The following is a 19,600-nucleotide window of genomic DNA, read 5'->3' as shown; positions in this document are numbered from 1 at the left end:
AGGCAAGGTCAAGGAGGAGACGGGCCAAGTAAATAAACAAGAGCGAGCCAAACTACAACTTTGTAATGTTTTTGAGCTGTCGTAATGGAAAATTGTAGACTTGTGATACGCCGTTCCCCTTCAAATGATAAGATTATGTTTGGCAAAAAGGTTATTTTCCCCACCCCTGAATACTTTCTATAGACTATATATAGATTTACTTATTATTGGAGAGTTTTTAAACACACAAACCCTGCATATTTAGCTCCTCTCTTAAGCTGAAAACACTCTGTTCCACCTTGTGATGTCATCATGTGGTAATACAGGAAGTGCTCCACCTTCACTAGAATCATTTGGATCATTTCAGCCCTGGAATTGCCACTTTTCCACTGAACTAAAGGTAAAAGAAGCTGGTGAAAACTACCACTTCATGACATCACAAGGTGGAACAGAGCGTTTTGAGGTTTGCAGATGTAGAAGGACTAATAATAAATGGTGTGAATAAAAGAAAACACAGCTCCATACATGTTTTTGAGGAGGTAACAGCGTTTTAACACGACTTAACGGTCATATAGGACCTTTAATATGTGAAAACGACGTGTGTCACTAAATACATTATCTGCCTGGAACAAACTTTTAATGTAAGAGCAAGTGAACCTTATATTTAATCATTTTAGTGGAAAAACAACTTCTTTGCGCAGTCTCAGAGGCTCATATGTTGAATTCTCGGTGCAAAGCTACACTAAAAATTAATTGTACTGTACAACCAGGACCAGTTTAATCAGTGGTAGATGAAGTACACAGTTTTAGTACAGATACAGAGGTAAAATGTAAAAAAGCAAAAGTAAAAGTACCACATGAACAAATTAACACTTGTGTGAAATACTTTTAAGTACATTTTTTCATGGGTTGTTCCTGTAGTGATATTGATTAAAAAAATGACACATATTTTGGTCACAGTAACAATATAAACCAATTTCCAAATTTGTCTTATGAATTTTGTGTATTTATTTTTGTTTTCCTCAACATCGAAGATTGAACTCGAAAACTTCCATGATATTTCCACGAACATGGTAAAAATAACCCCTCAAATCATATGAAAAGTACTGTTTACTTTTCAGTCCTGTTCAGAAATGTAGTGTAGTAGAAAGTACAGATACTGCTCTCAAATGTAGTGAAGTAAAAGTATCCACTGTAAAATGTACTTAAGTAAAGTACAGATACCTCCAAATTTTACTGAAGTACTTGTACTTTGTTACGTTCCACCACTGCGTTTAACCTCTGTCCTCTAGGGATGGGTCAAATATAATCAGATGCAGGATGTTCTGGGGTCATTTTCCAAATAATCACAGTAATGTACGGAGCTTAAAACAACATATTTCCTTTTGTTTCACACCGACTTAAACATTCATATAAAATCTGTGGAGTGGTTGGTGCCAAAAACAAAGTATTGAAATCAGTCAGGATTAGTGTTATCCTGGGGCTTGTGTCTTCAGGAGGAGCTGTAAACAATGACAAATGTACAAATGAACAGAAATCTGTCCAAATCACTGGTGATCGGAGGAATTATCTCAAATCACTCCAGTTTTCCAGTCGACTTTGGAAAACCACAACTTTCCCCAGCGTGTTAAAACCCAGTGAACTAACAGCGGCCTTCCAAATAGGATTTAGGAATTCGAAGACCCTCACGTAATCTTAAATTGAATTTTACAGTGTAGCATCTGCTCGCCGCGGCCTGACAACCAACTGTAATTCCCCATGAATAATCCCGAAGGCTCAGCTTGAACGAGAAATATGTTTACTAAAGTCAACTTTATAAACTCAAAAAACTGTGCCAACAAGTAGCTCATTACCACTGCTCTATATTTTTCCTGAGCTATGTTCCTCTGTCATGGGTGTGTGCTTTTCAATTTTCCCTGGTTGGACGCGGAGTCTGAAGGCAGCGTGATAACAAATAGATGTGCAAAGCAATGGCTCGTGTGTGTTTTTTTAGACAGCATCCATCATTGTGAATCTCCGAGGTCCACAAAGTTCAAATTCATTCATAATGTCTCTATAATACACGGGAAAATCACATGGGTGTGTTTGAGCTAGCTGTCCGTACGTGCCTTATATCACTCTTGCCGTGTAACTGGATATTTCACTAAAGCATTTCATATTCCAGTGTATAGAATGTTCCAGATGGTATACGATCTTAGAATTACATGGTTTTAAATCTGTAAGAGGTATTTTACATAACATTGGTTGGTCTATGTCTAGGGCGTTCTCAGCCTCTTTTGTCTTGATTACGTCCTAAGTTTTGTCGCACATCCCGAACCTCCCCAACGCGGGTTTTATACGCAAATAAATCAGTTTACCAAAGTATTTTGTATTATCACTAATACGTTTTCTTGTTTTAACGATAATGACATCCAAAATCTTCCAAAATATTTAATAAAATGCTATCAGATTTCACTTTCTTTCAAACAGTGGCGAACTCACTGTTAGCATAACCCCAATTTTTGCCGAGTCATGCTAAAATGAATAAATATTTAATGATAAGGAAGTGGACAGGGAGCTGCGGGTGGATTTTACTGTCAACATGTTAAAAACTACACAAATAAAAGTAATACTTCACCGGAGGACACTACTGTGTTTAGAAACAGTGATGTTTATGTCTCAATGCTAACGCTAATCCTTATTTTGAGGCATAACAAATATTAAAACACTACAAACTGAAGTATTCTACATATAAAAATAATTGTGTAGTCTTTGTTTTAACAAATTTGACTTTAAATATGCTGTTTATTCAATGTTTTCTGAAAATGACGGTTAACTACGTCTAGGTGTTCTCAGCCTCTTTTGTCTTGATTACATCCTAAGCTTTTTCTTTTCTTTTCTTTTTCTTTTCCCGAGCCTCCCCAAACCATACATTTTCTTGTTTTAATGATACTGATGTCCAAAATCTTCCAAAACATTGAATAAATAATACTATCAGATTTCACTTTCTTTCACTGTTAGCGTCATCCAATTTTTGCTTACGCAAATAAAACGAATACTTCACCGGAGGACACTTCAGTGTGTTTACAAATAGTGAAGATTGTGTCTCAATGCTAACGCTTATGCTAATTTTGAGGCATAACAAATATTAAAACACCACAAAGTGAAGTATTCTACATATAAAAACAACTGGGTAGTTTTGTTTTTGACTTTTAATATGCTGTTTTAATTTATTTTTTTACGAAAGTGACTGTTAGCTTTGAGACACGGCGAGCTAGCTAGCGTGTGTGTTTAGATATAACAGTAATAAGGAAAAAAGATAGCAGCAGTCGCACAGATAGCAGCATATTTCTGTCCACATTTTGGCATACGACTAGTTTTCCTTGTGTAATAATATTTTGAAGTAACACGAGTACTTCTATTAGTAGTAGTATTAGTCGTAGTAGTTGTAGTTTGTTTGTATTTACTTGTATGTAGAATATAGTTGCAGCTGATGTGGCTGGAGTTGTACGGTCTCGCTGGGGCCCGTTCACAAGGCGGATCTCTTGTTTCTGGAGAAGGGGGCGACAAAGGTGACAGGGATTTGGGGATTTCTTATTTCTGAGGTTGTGAGAGGATACAAGCTTAAGTACTTCATTATTTGCATCACACGACGACATGATGTAGTACTATTGATATTATGGTCAAATGTTTCCATATGAAAACCAGCTTTTTCTGGTGCTAATTAAGTTCTCCAGAGACTCGCCTGGACTGCCTCGGGAAATTACACCGGACAATTAATTACAACAATTTAAGCACTGTTCAAAAAGTCAGCCTGTGTTACTGCGAGCGTAAAGCTAAAATACACATGAGGCGTATCATTATAAAAAAGTGACTAACAGTTTACGTCAACGTTGTGGCACCTGTTGAAGGGCGTGGGATATTTTTTAATACCATTTCTCATAAATCAACATCTGATATTAATAAATTCCCCAGTTATTATTAATTTTTTAACGCTGCCCACAAGCCTCTGTGTATAATTATGTCATTGTCGTCGTGGGGTTTGCTGCGGAGCTCCACAGTGACCGCCTGCTCTGGTTCCGGAAGTCAATTTTCCGTTTATTTTTCCCATAGACATAGAAAAAAATCACATACTAAGAGTTCAAAGGTATCATGGAGGCTAGCCAGGTACGTGCTAACCGGCTACGTGCTAACTAATATCCATAATGTGTTTGTTTAGATAGAAAGATTCAAAATTAAAGGTCCTAAACTACACGAAATGGACTTTTAAGATTACCTCCTCAAAAACATACCTGAAGTTGTATTTTGTTTCATTCACACATGTTTGAGGACACAGGGTTACATCAAAACGCTCCGTTCCACCTTGTGATGTCATGAAGTGGTAGTTTTCAAGTTAACAGCTTCTTTTTACTTTTAGTTCAGTGGCGATTGGAAATTCCAGGGCTAAAATGATACAAATGATTCTAATGAAGGTGTATGGATTTTAAAAACACAGCGGAGCACTTTCTCTATTACCACATGATGACATCATAAGGTGGAACCGAGTGCTTTCAGTCTGAGAGAAGAACTCCGTCTGAATGTGCAGGGTTTCTGTGTTAGACATGTGTGAATGAAACAAAACACAACCCCAGGTGTGTTTGCGATGAGGAAACAACATCAGAACAGATCGTAAAACAGCGCAATACGGGCCCTTTAAGTGAATTAATTAATAAATAGGAAGAAAAAAAAAAATGGCAGAAGGTGCAAAGGTGGCAGCGGCATGAAAAACCGTAGCTCGCTTTGTTCGAAAATAGAAGGGAAACGCTCGTTCACACATCTGTTACCTGCTAACAACAGACATGTGGTCATAATGTTTAGCTCTAACAGCATGAGCTCAGAAATCATGTTGAATATTATCTAAAAACCCACTATAGTACCACTGCATAGTCTTCTCCTGATGTGGCTTCCCCTCCCTACTCTGTGAGGTTACTCCGAACGACAACCATGTGCTAGAATTGACCATTTGGCACTTAGCGAAGCCTCATATGGGTTTAATATCACTCCACTTTTTCATTTATTCTCCTCTGACAGAATAATGGCTTTCTTCGGAGAGTTTCCTGCCCACCATGGTTCACCCCAAAGTGTCTGGCTCGATGCGGAACAATGCGCCCAGGCGGTGTGCGCTGGGACCGGGCCGGAGTTTGCGAGCACGCCCGCTGTGGTCCGTGGTTTTGCAGCCGCCACAATCGCAATCGGCTGCTGCTGCTACGTAGGCTACGCTAATGTTTTGCTCCTATAGTCATGGGGCTTGTTACGGTCAAATTAAAATACAATATATATATAGCTTGTAGATTAGCTGATGAAAAGGCGGGATTTGCAGTGGTTTATGGGTGATATTTAGGTTTTAGTTCTTAAGTAGGTCAGTCCACAGTTACGTACGGTATTGTCGTAAATGCACATAAAATAGAAATGTGTAGAAATATAGTAGATTGGATTTTCAAGTTACATTTATGTCGGTTTGCAAAAATGAAAGATTGCATTGGGTTGTGGTTAAATTGTCGGTTTATTAAAACAAAAGACAATAAAAGACAAGGCTGCGCGGTGAATTAAACTTGAATTGAAATCAAGATTCAGTCATTTTTAATCTGCAGCGTGATCAGTTTGGGCGTTTTTAACGGAAAGGTCCAAAGCCAATCCTCTGTCAGTTAAAGCGGTTGTGGTTTGGAGCAGAGTCCAGACTTTAAAGAGGAAATATGAACTATTTTATGTTATATTGTTTATATTCAGGTAATAAAAAGCCACTGAAAGCTATTTTAAATTGTTGTTTAAAGACCAAATAAAACTTAAATCAAAAATTGTGTGGTATTGTCAGATCCCTCAGCTGTAATCATAGACTGTATTTATAAATGAACGTAGCTAACCTGCTAGCCGCTAGTTCTGCTGCTGTCAGACTCATCATTTTGGTCTTAAAACGTTCATATTAACCCGCTCTACATGATCCCGGTGTTTTTATTTCGCCATTTTGTCCGTAAATCAAAATATGAACATGAATAACAACCAAATCAGGCGCCTTCTTTCCCTGAGTTTGCTCCCGTTAGCGTTAGCAACAGGTTTGATTGACAGCGTTGCTAAGCGTCCGCTCCCTGCTTAACCAGAGGTGTGGGCAGGGAGCGGATTGGCTCTTTGGTTGCTACGATAGTCGTGGACGTAATTCTAAATACGAATCTCGGCTTCAAATTCGCCGCTATAACTGCTAGTCTCCACGAGCTTCATTTTACTGAAACCGAACGCTATGGATGACGTCACACTCACTTAACACATGTCTTTATACAGTTTATGGCTCTAATATGACGTATATTTTAACACAAAATAGTTAAAGGTTCCGTTAGTTTGCGCTAGCCTGTATTTATATAACATAAGGAGATTAATGGGGTTATTTTTTCTCTTTCTCAGTAGCCATTATCTAAAAGCACTGAAAAACTAATAATGAATCTTTAAAATCCTGTTCTTTTCCTCTTATTTGCAGTGCTTTGGTCACCTCTGGCCATTAGCTCTCATGTGTGCACGTGGATTTGAATGACCAGGGCAAGCGCTGGGCTGTGCAAAGAAGTCAATAGAGAGTGAGAATGATCCGGAAACATGGGACACTGGAGCATTAATTAAAAGCCCGACGACTCCGCTACTCCGCTCTGCACCAGGAGGCAACATAATGAGACACGCAAGCGATTCTGACCCTCTCTTTTCATTTGACCAATTATAAAGGTGCACTGGGTAACTTTTCTGATGAAGGTTATGCCGCCTGTTTGTCGCAGTAAAGATGTTATAGCTTTGTCTGGAACGTTCCGTAGCATCGCTTTTGTCTCATTTCAGTTTAGTTTAAAGGAAATAAATGCCGTTTTCTGTCTCTGGTATCGGTTAATATCGGGAATCGCCAAATACTTGAAGAGCGCAGTATCAGAACCAAAAAAGCTGGTCGACGCATCGCTAGCTACTTCACGGATTTCGTCTATTGCGGGTTATTTTTAGAACGTAACCCCCACGGTAAACAAGGGACCACTGTACATGTGTTTTTATTACTCTGACATGGGCCGCCGCTCCACAGATCTGACATGTAACTTCACCTAGAGGGGCTCAACCGCTTATCTCCGTGGACATATGTAAGTTCAACAATCCAGGCAAAGCAGTGACATCAATACGCGGCTGAACTTCACCCAAGAAAGTCGCACTGTGAGTCTTTAAATAGCCAAACTTCTACGCATCACGCAACTGACAGATTCCTTTAGCTCTACAGCGACAATACTTTTCAACCGAGGTGAAAAAGTTGATGAAAACTGAGCTAGCGATGAGATTTTCAGTCAGAATTCCCCAGGTGCTGTAGCGAGAACACCATGTACTTGAAACCCTCCCCGTTGGACGTCCAGTGTCTCCTTTTGTGCTTGTGACAGGTGTGAGAGCGAACTCCGATTTGCATTCAAAACTCCGGTTCAGAAGTGCTCAAACATTTATATGAGTGGAGAGGCCCGCGGCTATCTCTGTCACGGTATGTATTTTAAAAGGGTTGAACAGGTTCATGAGTGCGGAAACCAGATGCAGTTTACACGCAGCGAGAGGGGGAGAGACGGCAGGGGCGTTTGAGCACACACTAAGCAGGCCACGATGCATTTGCTAGGAAACTGTTAGCGTTAGCCGTTACGTGTAGCAAATCTCAGACGTTTATCGAGCGACACTGAACCGTAAATGAACTGTCCAAAGTCTGCGTCAGTTTGTGAACCCGTACATGAATTTATAATCGGCATTTCAGCTAGAGGCTAAGGATAGGTTTGTGAATTTGAATGTTAATCTGGACAAGTACGAACAAAAACGTACTGGATTTGATTATTTAATTAACGTTCGGCTAACCTATATTATGCAGAACTGACTCTTGAGAGCTTTACGAATGCTGTGATCTCCTCAGAAACAGACCAGGAGTTGTGTTTTGTTTCATTTACGTATGGTTGAGTATCACTTTATTATTAGTCTGTCTACATCTGTAAAGCTCAAAACGCTCGGTTCCACCTTGTGATGTCATGAAGTGGTAGATTTTAACAGCTCATTTTTACCGTTTAGTTCAGTACAGATTGGAAATTTCAGAGCTGAAATGATCCAAATGATTCTAGAAATGAAGGCGTGTGGAGTTTAAAAACACAGCGGAGCACTTCCTGTATCACCACCTGATGACATCACAAGGTGGAACAGAGCGTTTTCAGTTTGAGAGAAGAACTCAGCCTATGATGAATGAAACAAAACAACTCCAGATCTGTTTGTGTTGAGAAAACAACATTATAACATAGATCAGATGGCACAGTTATTGTTGGGGGGTCAATATTTTGTGTTTTCTTTGCACTATTGAGTAAGATTTTGTTATTTTTTTTGTACTTTTCTGAAGATTTGAGCTGTACAGGGTTGCGTCTGTACCTTCTCTGACCCATTAAGTGTTTCATTTGTATTGGAGCTCATGTTAATTAACAAAACTGTAAATATAGAATAGATTTTTTGGGGGATAATGGCATAATGGCTTTCAATATTATCGCTAAAATGTGTTATCGTAAAACACAGCGGAGCACTTCCTGTATTTCATGATGACATCACAAGGTGGAACAGAGTGTTTCCGGTTTGAGAGAAGAAGAACTCAGCCAAAATACGCAGGTTTGTGATGAAGAAACAACATTATAAGAGATCAGAAAATAGTGAAATATGGGCCCTTTAAATGGTTAACATTAGCTAACAAAATGATTAGATTAATATTTTTTTTGCGATTCTAAAATTTTATAAAATATACAACCAACAGATAAATTACTGGGATTATAAAGAAACCTTGCAGTGCTCTGGGTGCGTAGTCAGAAGTACAGATACACCATTTGCATAAGATTTAACAGACGCGTAGATTTGCTTTGCCAAACCACAAAGCTGTCGACTGCAACTGTGACACAAACCAACAGGAAGTAAACAGGAAGTCAACAGGAAGTCAAACATAAAACAGTGAAATCACCTCCGTCGCGGTCGTGCCAGTTGGCGCGGCTGCTGGCGGGCGAGCTCGGCGAGGAGTAGAAGTCTGGACCGGTCGGGCTGGTGTCCATGTTCTCGTCCATGTTCACCGTTTTAGGCCTTTTACTGAAGAAGAAACGCAAGAATATGTTTGAGTAACTGTTATTTCGACAATGTTTAGCACTTCTAATCAAACATATATAGCTATTTTTTGTTTGTTTTTTTTGAGGGGGGTGACAGTGGCTCAGTTGGTAGAGCATTTGTGCACTGATCTGAAGGTTGTTGGTTCGAATCCCGTTCTCAACATAAACATCGTTGGTGGTGTGATGGTGGAAAAGCACTATATAAAAATGAAACTTACCATTTTGTTGACAATATTCTACAAATAAACCACAAATATTATCAAAAAACAAACTGGGGCAGTGCATTAAGTCATTTTAATCTGAATAAAATTATTGCTCTTATCAGTTAGTACAATTAAAAATACATAACCCACTGTCTAATCATCAGTTTTAAGTTTTTTTCTGAAAGACAAACCACAAAATATTATTCACAACTGATTAGGTGGATTCTTTTTCTGCTCAAGATTTGTTTCAAGTAATCAATTATTACCCAAAACATACTTACACAACCAGTCATAATGATATATGGAATTCCAGTGAGTAGCAATGAAAATCAGCTAAATAAGACTTTTTTTTTCAATATTTTACGTTCAAATTCTCTGAATTTCTGCTGAAAAATATTTAGTAGAATTATTTCATGTTTTTTCTTTACTACATAGTTCCATGTATCTTACTTCATATATTTGACGTCTTCTGTGTCGAAAAAAAATTGAACGAGAGGGTACGTCCAAATACGTCCGAATTGGACTCTCTTTGTATTAATTTGTATTAAAGGGGGGCCCATGTGACACTTCTTGCCCCGGGCCCCCAAAATTTCTGTTGACGGCCCTGCTCATCCAGAATATTCTCCGCTAGATCGTAGTTTTTTTCACTGTTGACACTTAAGTACAAGACTATAACAGTTCTTTAAAAATCAAACTTAATCATAACATAAAAACATAAAATTATAATTATTCACATTTATAACATTTTAAACTGTCTGCGACTTTAATAATCATCGTGATATAATCATGACAGTAAATTTTAGTATTGTCTCATGCCTAGTATAAACCGTATTCTCTGGAGTATAAGTCGCACCAGCCAAAAAATGCACAATAATGAAGCAGAAAAGTCGCATCTGAGTATAAGTCGCATCCCCGGCCAAGCTATAAAACAAAAGTGCGACTTATAGTACAAAAAATACAACATAATTTCAATTTTTTCATCCAAATTTGCACCGCCTACTCCAAGCGATGCCCCCTGTGACATTACCACCCTGCACATTAGTAACAACAACAACAAACACGACGCCACAGAACAAGGTTACACCGCTTTGACCTGAGTTTAATTGCGCCGGATCTGCTTTGCTTTGCGTTTTCCCCGAAGTTTGGCACTGACCTGCCGGGAGGGGAGGAGAGGGAGCGATGAAGCCCCACGCTGGAGTTCAGGTCGTGGTAGTACGGTTGGCTCGGCATGTCCATGGAGAAGTTTACCGCCGCTCCGTGGGTGATGGGCACTGAGGGGGACACATAAAAGATGTAACTTTAATCACCGTGAGAGAGGTAAGTTTGAACGTCAGCACAATAAGACCGAGCGTGGAGATGCGTAATTAACTGTAGGACGAGGCTTGAGTGACTCTTACTGACGCTTTGAGTTTAGAGGTATCAAATCAAACGCTCCCCATTCACAGGTTAACGGCGCCGACCAGCCAGCCCTATCTGCTGATTAACAAGTCGGTGAAGCCGTGAGAGCTATAGGGAGCCACGGGCGACAAAACTTTTACCTTAGAGTGCACTTGCTGCCTTTTATTATCTCAAGTGCACAACAAATCCAATTGTGTAAGTGAGTGGCCCCTAAAGTTCGCTGTAATCAATATTGTTAGCAGCAAAGCAAGAAAAGCCAGACAGATAAAATCCATGAATCTCTTTGAAGGCTCCTTTAGTGAGATTAAAAGCAGACCAGGGTGCTGCACAAACTTATTCCAAAGGCTAAAAAAATGCTGCGTAATGTTTAAAAAGTGCTGACTTGTTCTTCGGTTATGTTTAAGGAATTGAGGCGGGAGTGATAGCTACCGCAGCCAATCACATCAACGATTGAAATGAAGGAACGTGCGAGGAGCTGGACAGGCGTGTAAATGAGTGCGGGGATGTGGGCGGGGCTTGGGCTTCTATAAAAGGCGAGAAGAAACGGCAGGGCATCTGGGTGAAAGCGGTCGAAGCGATATAACATGCTCGGAGATGTGTTTGTACCTAGAAAGGAAAAGAAAGTTATGTTTTTATGAATTAAAATAAGGCACTTTGCTCGTAAATGTCCTGTTTGAGGTTAAAGTTGTACAAAAAGTGAAAGAACAGTTGAAAAAGTTCATAAATATAGCTATATTTGTACTTGAAAGATAAAACTGCGTGTATATATTCATCTTTTAACACTTTTTTTTATAGACGATACGCAGTCATGGGATAAAAATGTATTTTAGAACGTCTTCTCATGCATGAGCCAATCACAGTGCAGTACTCTGAATACTTTGAATACTTTTACACTGAGTAAAACATGACGTGTATTTACAAACAGCTTTATTTTTCTTGCCCTGTTTGTTAAGCTTCAGTTATTCAGTCTTCAGTTATATATAATTAGAGACAAAAAACACACACACACACACACGGATACACACGGACACACAGGCACACACAAAGATACACAGATACACACACACGTACATGCAGGCACACACATACACACACACGTACACCCCGGCGCGCACACACACACACCCACAAACACACCCCTACACACACACGTACATGCAGGCACAGACGCACACAAACACATATACACTTATACGTACATGGAGGCACACACACGCACACAGATACATGCACATGGACACGCACACACACACAGATGCACACATACACACGCACACAGTTAAAGATAGACATATACACACATACATGCAGGCACACACACACACACACACACACACACACACATGCAGGCACACACACACAAACACACCCCTATACATGCAGGCACACAAACACATATACACACATGCACATGGAGGCACACACACACACACAGATACATGCACACAGACACGCACACACACATAGATACACACGTACACATGCACACAGATAAAGATACACATGCATGCACATACACACGCTCCCACATATACGCACACACACAGACACACACACTGTCAGAGCTGTGTTGTTTTTTTCTCATTAAATGACATAATAAACCCTCATGATTTATTCTTAATTTAAAGTAACTGTATCACTGAAATAATACAGTTACAGTAGAGAACACAGTGATGGTCCTGAGCGTCAACAGAATGTACACGCAAAACTTTTTTAGATTATTGGCTCAAATAAATGGCAGGGCATCTGGGATAAATCTATCAAACCAGTACACCCTGTTTGGAGACGTGTGAGAATAACAGCAAATCAAAGTAACTGTACCAGAATACAGTCCATAGTCAGTGCATAGTTTCAACACTTTTTAATTTATTTTTTTTACAACATTTTTGAATTCCACAAATAAAAACAGCACAAAACAGGATTATTATAGATTTAGTGAAGTATCTCCAGCCTCTAAGGAAAAAAAAACATATTAGTTTGTGTATTTTTGTGTGTTTGTCTCATTTCTTCAGTTAAATGTTGCTTTAGTTCCAGGTCCAGGTCTGGGATATTGTTTCAAACTCGAGGCACTTCACTCTCTCTATCTCCCTCCCTCTCTCCTTCCCTCCTTTATCTCTCTATCTCTCTGTCTTCCTCTCCTCTCTTTCCCTCCCTCCTTTCCTCCTCCTCTCTTCCTTTTCCTCTCTCTTTCCCTCCCTCGTTTCTCCCTCTCTTTGCTGACGAGAGCAGAGTGTGTCTCCTCCTTCCCTCTGTCTATGTCTCTCTTGTCTCTTTACCCTTCTCTGTACCCCCTCTCTCTCTGTGTGTCTTCCTCTCCTCTCTTCTTCTCCCTCATTTCCTCCCCCTCTCTTCTCCTCCCTGGTTTCCTCCCCCTCAAGAGCAGAGAGTGTCTCCTCCTTCCCTCTCTCTATGTCTCTCTTGTCTCTTTACCCCTCTCTGTACCCCCTCTCTCTCTCTGTGTGTCTTCCTCTCCTCTCTTCCCCTCCCTCATTTCTTCCCCCTCTCTTCTCCTCCCTGGTTTCCTCCCCCTCTCTCTCTCTTTTGCTGACGAGAGCAGAGAGTGTGTGGCCGTGTCTGTTGTGGTCTGAGGTTTACCACTGGCACGATCCACGGACCAAAACCCTGGTCTAAACCCTGGCAAACCCCAGTCTGGTCCTTGGCAGCGCCCCCTACCAGCGACCCACCACAACGCGCCGCTTGTGGAGGAATGCGCCCGGCTCAAAGCGACCATTGTTATTGTTTCATTCATGTCGGAGGACGGCCCCTGAATATCACTCACGCTGATGTTTTGGCGAGACACAAGTTTTACGATGCCACTTGGCGACTGTACTGCGTTTGACTCGTACTCGCTGAAGCTCCAAAAGAATCGCTTAAGCACATGGCACGGACCCGTGTTTTGATTTCTTAGCCTAAAACAAATTGAGGGTAATTACTTCAAATCAAATCCAAAACATCTTACAAGACATTATTCAAGTGGGAACGCCGCTCTCACACAGGCCTGTCATGATAAACACTGTATTTAAGGGTCAATTTTTTACCATAAGGACTTTTTTTAGCACTAAAACTAACTTTTTGAGAGCTTTTTGGTCGTTTTTTGGGTTCTACGATTGGATTTGAGCCGTGGAGGGTGGAATAAATCACTTCTATGACTCATTACAGATACAAACTCACGACCAAACATCTCATTCTGCTGTTTATGTTTCGCCTCGTCTGTTTTTAACCATATCGCACCTGCAAACTAGTCTTTTTGGGGTGATTTTACTTCAGGATTTTTGTATTAGTAGCGTAAATAAGTTTAAATATCATCGTTTATCGTCTATATTTTCTTCAGCGAGATATCGAACCTCGAAATGTGCTATTGCGACACATATTTACATTGGTACAGCTGTAGTAGATATGACAGATCGGCTCATATGTGTTTTTTATTTTTGTTTTTTTTGGTGGCCAATACCGATTCATTTTTATTTATTTTATTTATTTATTTATTTATTATTTCATTTATTTAATTTTATTTTCATGTATTTTATTAATCTATTATTTTTTTCATTTTTTAATTTATTTATTTATTTCTGTATTTTAATTTATTTTATTCGACCAGATTAATGAGCACATATATCTACACTTTTTTTGACATATTTTTTCTTATTTAATAAAAAAAACAAAAAAAAACATCTCTTTGGATTCTTCAGCTTTTTCGATACTTTTGCTCTGATAATTGATGCCGATTTTGGTCATTTTGCCGCAAATAATGTCACTTAAACAACTAAAAACTCTCTTTTTAATCATAAACCTATAAGAAAACAGTTTTGCAAAGCTATCTCTTTGCACTAAAGTGTCTATACGAAGCATTACGTGGACTATTTAAGGCAGCAGCTCAGACAAAATGAAATATCGGTCGGTGCTGGTGATTTAAGACCGATAACCCATTCATTAAAAAGTGTAAATATCGGCCATTGGTCTATGTGTAGTGTAATACTGGAAATGCGTCATAAATGTGTTAAATGAGTCTGTGAGCATCAAAGTAAAAATTTTAATGTAATAATTGTGAAGTCAATATTAATTTAAACAATATTTGAACAAAAATATATATGTTGGAAAATTATTAAAGGCAATAAACTTACAAAAAAAAGTTCCATTTCTAATTTTAAAATGCTACACTAAGTCCAATATTACGCAAAATTGACACTTGTGAGGTTTAAGTCATGTTTTAATGCTGTTACTTCCTCAAAAACATGTTTGACTAACCCTTTATTATTAGTCTATCTACATCTCCAAACCTCAAAACGCTCCTTTCCACCTTGTGATGTCATCAAGTGGTAGTTTTCACGTTAACACCTCTCTTTTTTTAACCTTTATTTCAGTACAGATTGACATTTCCAGAGCTGAAATCATCAAAATGATCCAATCGCAGTTTAAAAACACAGCGGCGCACTTCCTGGATCACCACTTGATGACATCACGAGGGGGAACAGAGCGTTTTGAGCTTTGGCGACGTACAAATCAGCGTAAATGTGGAGGTTTTGTGCGTTAAACATGCGGGAATGAAACAAAAAAAACACAACTCCGGGTCTGTTTGTGACGAGGAAACGACATTAGAAAGGCTCGGAAAACGGTGTAACACGAGCGCTTTAAGTTGAAGTACTTTTACTCACGTACAGCATAGTGATTTAAACTCGAGACGCGCTGAGGTAGCCGCACTATTTCATATCACGAGTGTCTTGCCAAAGCACGTACCGTCTAAATTCTAGGTCTATTATGTCAACAGTTGTGGCCCTCTGCTCCGCTCGGTGTTGACATAACACTTTTAAACATGCGAGCGCCTCTCTGTGCTGCATTAATGAGCGGCCCGGTCCAAACGCTGGTCAGCCTTGAACCTGGGGGAGCGCACGCCTTTGATGGACTTCAAAGAGCGTCCCACCCGCTCCGAGAGTCAAAGAAGAGCTAGAGGGACCGTCCGCGGAGTGACCGGCCGACTGAGTGACAGCTCCAGAGCCCCCGACGACCTTTTTAAAATTCCAAGCTCCGAAAACTTCAGTCGGGTTTAGAGCGACGGGCGCGGGGCACAGGAGACCCTCGAGCCGGCGCCATCTGCTTAGGGGGCAAAGCTAAAACGCTAAACAAAAACAACGAAAGAGTTTGGAGAGGATGTACACGGGGTCCGCACATGTTTGGAGATCAGACGGGACGTGCGTTGGTTTGAGAAAGATTCTTAACGGGAAGTTGTTCGTTTTTTGGCAATAATCAAAGGAATTACTGCCAAAAATATTTATATCTCGTGTTTTGTAGATTTAATTAAATAGGAAAAAAATTGGAAAAAGTGTTTTAATATGAAGAAAAATTATCTGAGCGTCTCTCGTTGATTAACAAAATACCACAATATTAATTTAAACATTTTGTAACTGCACCACGATTACTACAGGTAAACAGGTTCATTATCTGGCAACGCAGTTTTATACACACACCTGCACCTGTTTTTAATGTTTTAAATTAATTTATATACTTATTTGTTTTTTTTAGATGTATTTTAAATAGGTCATCACTATTGCATCACTATTACTCCAGTTAAATAGCGACGCAAAAGTGGATAGTTTCATAATCTGGCAACAAAACCTTTAACTCACACCTGGACCTGTTTTTAATGTTTAAAATGAACTTATGTACTTTATTTTTATTTTTTATTTTCTAATGCATTTTAAATATTGTACCTATTGTACTATTACTACAGGTACACAAAATTGGATATTTTCATAATCTGGCAACGTAGTTTTATACACACACCTGCACCTGTTTTTAATGTTTAAATAGACTTATATACTTATTTTGTTTGTTTTTTGTTTTAAATTGTATTTTCAAAAGGGCGACACTATTGTACCACTATTACTGCAGTTAAACAGGTACAAAAAAGTGAATAATGTCATAATCTGGCAACAAACTCACTTTTAACTCACACCTGCACCTGTTTTTAATGTTTAAAATGAACTTATATGCTTATTTGTTTTTTGTTTTGTTTTTTTGGGTTGTATTTTAAATATTGCACCACTATTACTACAATTAAACAGTTCTGCAAAAGAGAATATTTTCATAATCTGGCAACACAGTTTTATACACAAACCTGTTTTTAATGTTTTAAATGAACTTATATACTTATTTTGTATTTTTTATATTTTTTATTTTATCTGGCAATGCAGTTTTATTCACACACCTGCATCTGTTTTAAATGGACTTACATAACTTTTTTTTTGTTTTTTTTTGTATTTTGAACATGGGACCTATAAAAAAACACAGTCTAATTGCTCTCATTGCACCTCTCTGTTTAAATAAAGATAAAAAAATCAAATTCTAATCTTGTCTGAAGCGATACCAGACCTACTGACACGTTTACTCACAAATTCAGTGACGTTAAACACAAAAATACGTCTTAAAACAATGGTAATTACACATATAAGAGTAGCACTTTTCACATTCCAGCGCCGTCTTTCTGAATGAGCCCTTTGTGTCGACGGGTCTTGTATAATGCAATAATAATGTATAAGGCATCACAGGTAAACGAAGCCCGGAGCGATTCAGCAGAGCAACCTTAAACGGCTCTCGTACATGTCTAAACACGGAGCCGCACAGGTGCTACCGCCGACTCAAAACCTGCCAGACCAGATCTTCTACTGCGGAATCAGACAGTCAAACGCTAATCCTATTAAAAACCTCACAAAGTGTTCGCTCAGAGTAAACAAAAGTGCCCGTTGTTTGGTTTTTTTGGACGAGTTAAACGGGGACACGGCCTCGTAAATCAGTTTTCAGTGTAAAAGTTAAAAAGTAGCTTACTTCTAGATACTCGCACCAGCTCGGAAACGCTGAAGACGCCGGATTTGATGAAGCTGTCCTCCAAGTACACTGCAAAAGAAACGACAGAGTATTATTACACACTGGTGGAATAAACAGAGTCATACGTGCGGGAGTTTACGAGCGAGTTTTACGTTTTTGAATTAGTTTTAGTTCCGGTCAAACAGACGCTGATGACAGTTTTATATTCTGTGTACTTTGTGGAGCTGTTTTGACTAAAGATACATGTCCATTTTCTTTGTCAGTAGTTGTAAAAGTACAAATATACAAGCAGAAAATACTCAAGTAAAAGCAAAAGTATAACATGGAAAAAGTAGCTGTTTAAAAATGCACTTAAAGAGTAAAAAGTACAAGTATTTCGTGCAGATTTTGAGTCTTATAAAGCGTCAAATGTGGTGATTTTGATAAAGATTTGCGCAGAATTTTGTCGAATCAATCGTTTTTTTGTTTATTTTTGTTGCTCAAATTATAAACGTGTTAAAATGAAACCCTCAGCCTTTTCTGCAGGTCTCAAACTGTGATAAAAAATACTTTTACTTTGCAGTCCTGCGTAAAAACGTAGCGAAGCAGAAAGTACAGATACTGCTCTCAAACGAAGTGAAGCAAAAGTACAAAATATCCTCTTTAAAATCAACTTAAGTAATGTACAAATACCTCAGATTTCTACTTAAATACACCACTTTACTACTTTTACTTTGCTACATTTCACTACTGTTCTTTGATTATATGAAAACACTATTTATTTTCTACAAATATATCTAAAAATACATAGAAAAGAAATCGTGTTTTCAAATAATCAAAGAACGTTAGTGAAATGTAGCAAAGTAAAAGTATAAATATACGTAAAACTAATCAAATTTTACTCATAATTTAGACGTCAAATTGTTTTATATATATATTTACACATATTTATTTTATATTCGCAGCTAAAAACAGAAAGTAAGTTACATTTTCGCAATATTACGACGACAAAACGCACATTTTAGCCTAATCGTTTCTAAGACAGGATGTATTTAATTATAGTATTAACTCAGCGGGTTCAGCCGAGGTCGTATTTATATATAGACAACCGTCGATATGTTGCTTATGTAAATTTTAGCGTCAGAAGAATGTATACTACGCATGGTAATCAAAAGCCGCTCGTCAGCGAAAACTCCCAGACAAGTTCCTGACACCCAAATGACTCCTGCTCTTTGATTCCATGCCAACGCCACGAAAAGCCTGCCAAAAAAGATCAGCGGCTCGATTGGCACCTACAAAAGTCAGTCTCCCGCCTCCAGTGCGCGCTAGCTCGGCGTTAGCGAAGAGGGAACCGTGCCTACTCCCGAGGTCTTACGCGTTGGCTCGACGGCGTGTTTTCCTTGGCACCCGATGGAGCGTAACCTGCTCTTGAGGTAGAAAAGTAATTATAGAGCTCACAAACTATTTTCATTCCTGCATTGTGACGACACCGCGCGGGTCAGTCAGGGGAACAACGGGGCTGTCAGGAGCGGACGGGGTTCTGGATCGACCCCAAACGAGCCGCTCAAGGCTACGGGCGAGATCTGCGGGAATGTGCTCGCTGTGAGTTTACAGGGAGCGGTGCTGTGAGAATATGAAGGTAGCAGAGTGTTTTAGGAGATTATTTTATGTTTTATAAGAGGATAAGTTATGTTTAGAGCTGGAAGAAGTGCTCAAGTGCAAAAAAATACTGAAGTAAAAGTATCACACGTGCAAAAATCTACTGAACGTATTAAAACAGCTGCTTAAAAATGGACTTAAAGAGTAAAAAAGAAGCGTATTTCATGCAGATTTTGAGTCTTATATGGATTTAAATGAATGAATTTTGCTTTTTTCCAGCTGTTTTTATTTGTATATTTCTGTTTCTGCTCAAATTCTGAACATTAAAAGTCTTTTCTGCAGATTTCTGACAATAATTAATAGAAAAAAATTCACTTTCACAGTTAAAATCTGCTGGTACTGAAGCAGCTCTGGAAGAATATGAAGCTAGTATAGTGTTTTAGGAGAATATTTCATGTTTTATAAGAGAATAAGTTCTGTTTAGAGGTAGAAGAAGTG

At 38.9% G+C, this 19,600-nt stretch overlaps 1 protein-coding gene across 20 annotated transcripts in view; it reads right to left on the bottom strand.

The window, feature by feature from the left end:
- LOC117386481 (nuclear factor 1 B-type-like) overlaps window positions 1-19,600 on the bottom strand; it is a 122,531-nt gene that overhangs the window by 32,999 nt on the left and 69,932 nt on the right. For 14 of the 20 annotated variants that reach the window (XM_055229073.1, XM_055229074.1, XM_055229064.1 and 11 more), the window contains exons 4-6: window positions 17,525-17,593; window positions 10,461-10,578; window positions 8,966-9,087 (exon numbers count right to left, since the gene is read on the bottom strand). In XM_055229073.1, coding sequence (XP_055085048.1) covers window positions 8,966-9,087; window positions 10,461-10,578; window positions 17,525-17,593 — 309 coding nt within the window. Of the gene's footprint in view, window positions 1-3,425; window positions 3,510-8,965; window positions 9,088-10,460; window positions 10,579-17,524; window positions 17,594-19,600 lie in introns of all 20 variants that reach the window. The other 6 variants (XM_055229063.1, XM_055229067.1, XM_055229066.1 and 3 more) reach the window with 1 other exon arrangement.

The sequence above is a fragment of the Periophthalmus magnuspinnatus genome, chromosome 18 (assembly GCF_009829125.3).
Source record: "Periophthalmus magnuspinnatus isolate fPerMag1 chromosome 18, fPerMag1.2.pri, whole genome shotgun sequence".
In the NCBI taxonomy this organism is placed as follows: domain Eukaryota; kingdom Metazoa; phylum Chordata; class Actinopteri; order Gobiiformes; family Gobiidae; genus Periophthalmus; species Periophthalmus magnuspinnatus.
The sequence above is the reverse complement of the archived record's forward strand: the minus strand, read 5'-3'. Positions and strand labels throughout refer to the sequence as shown.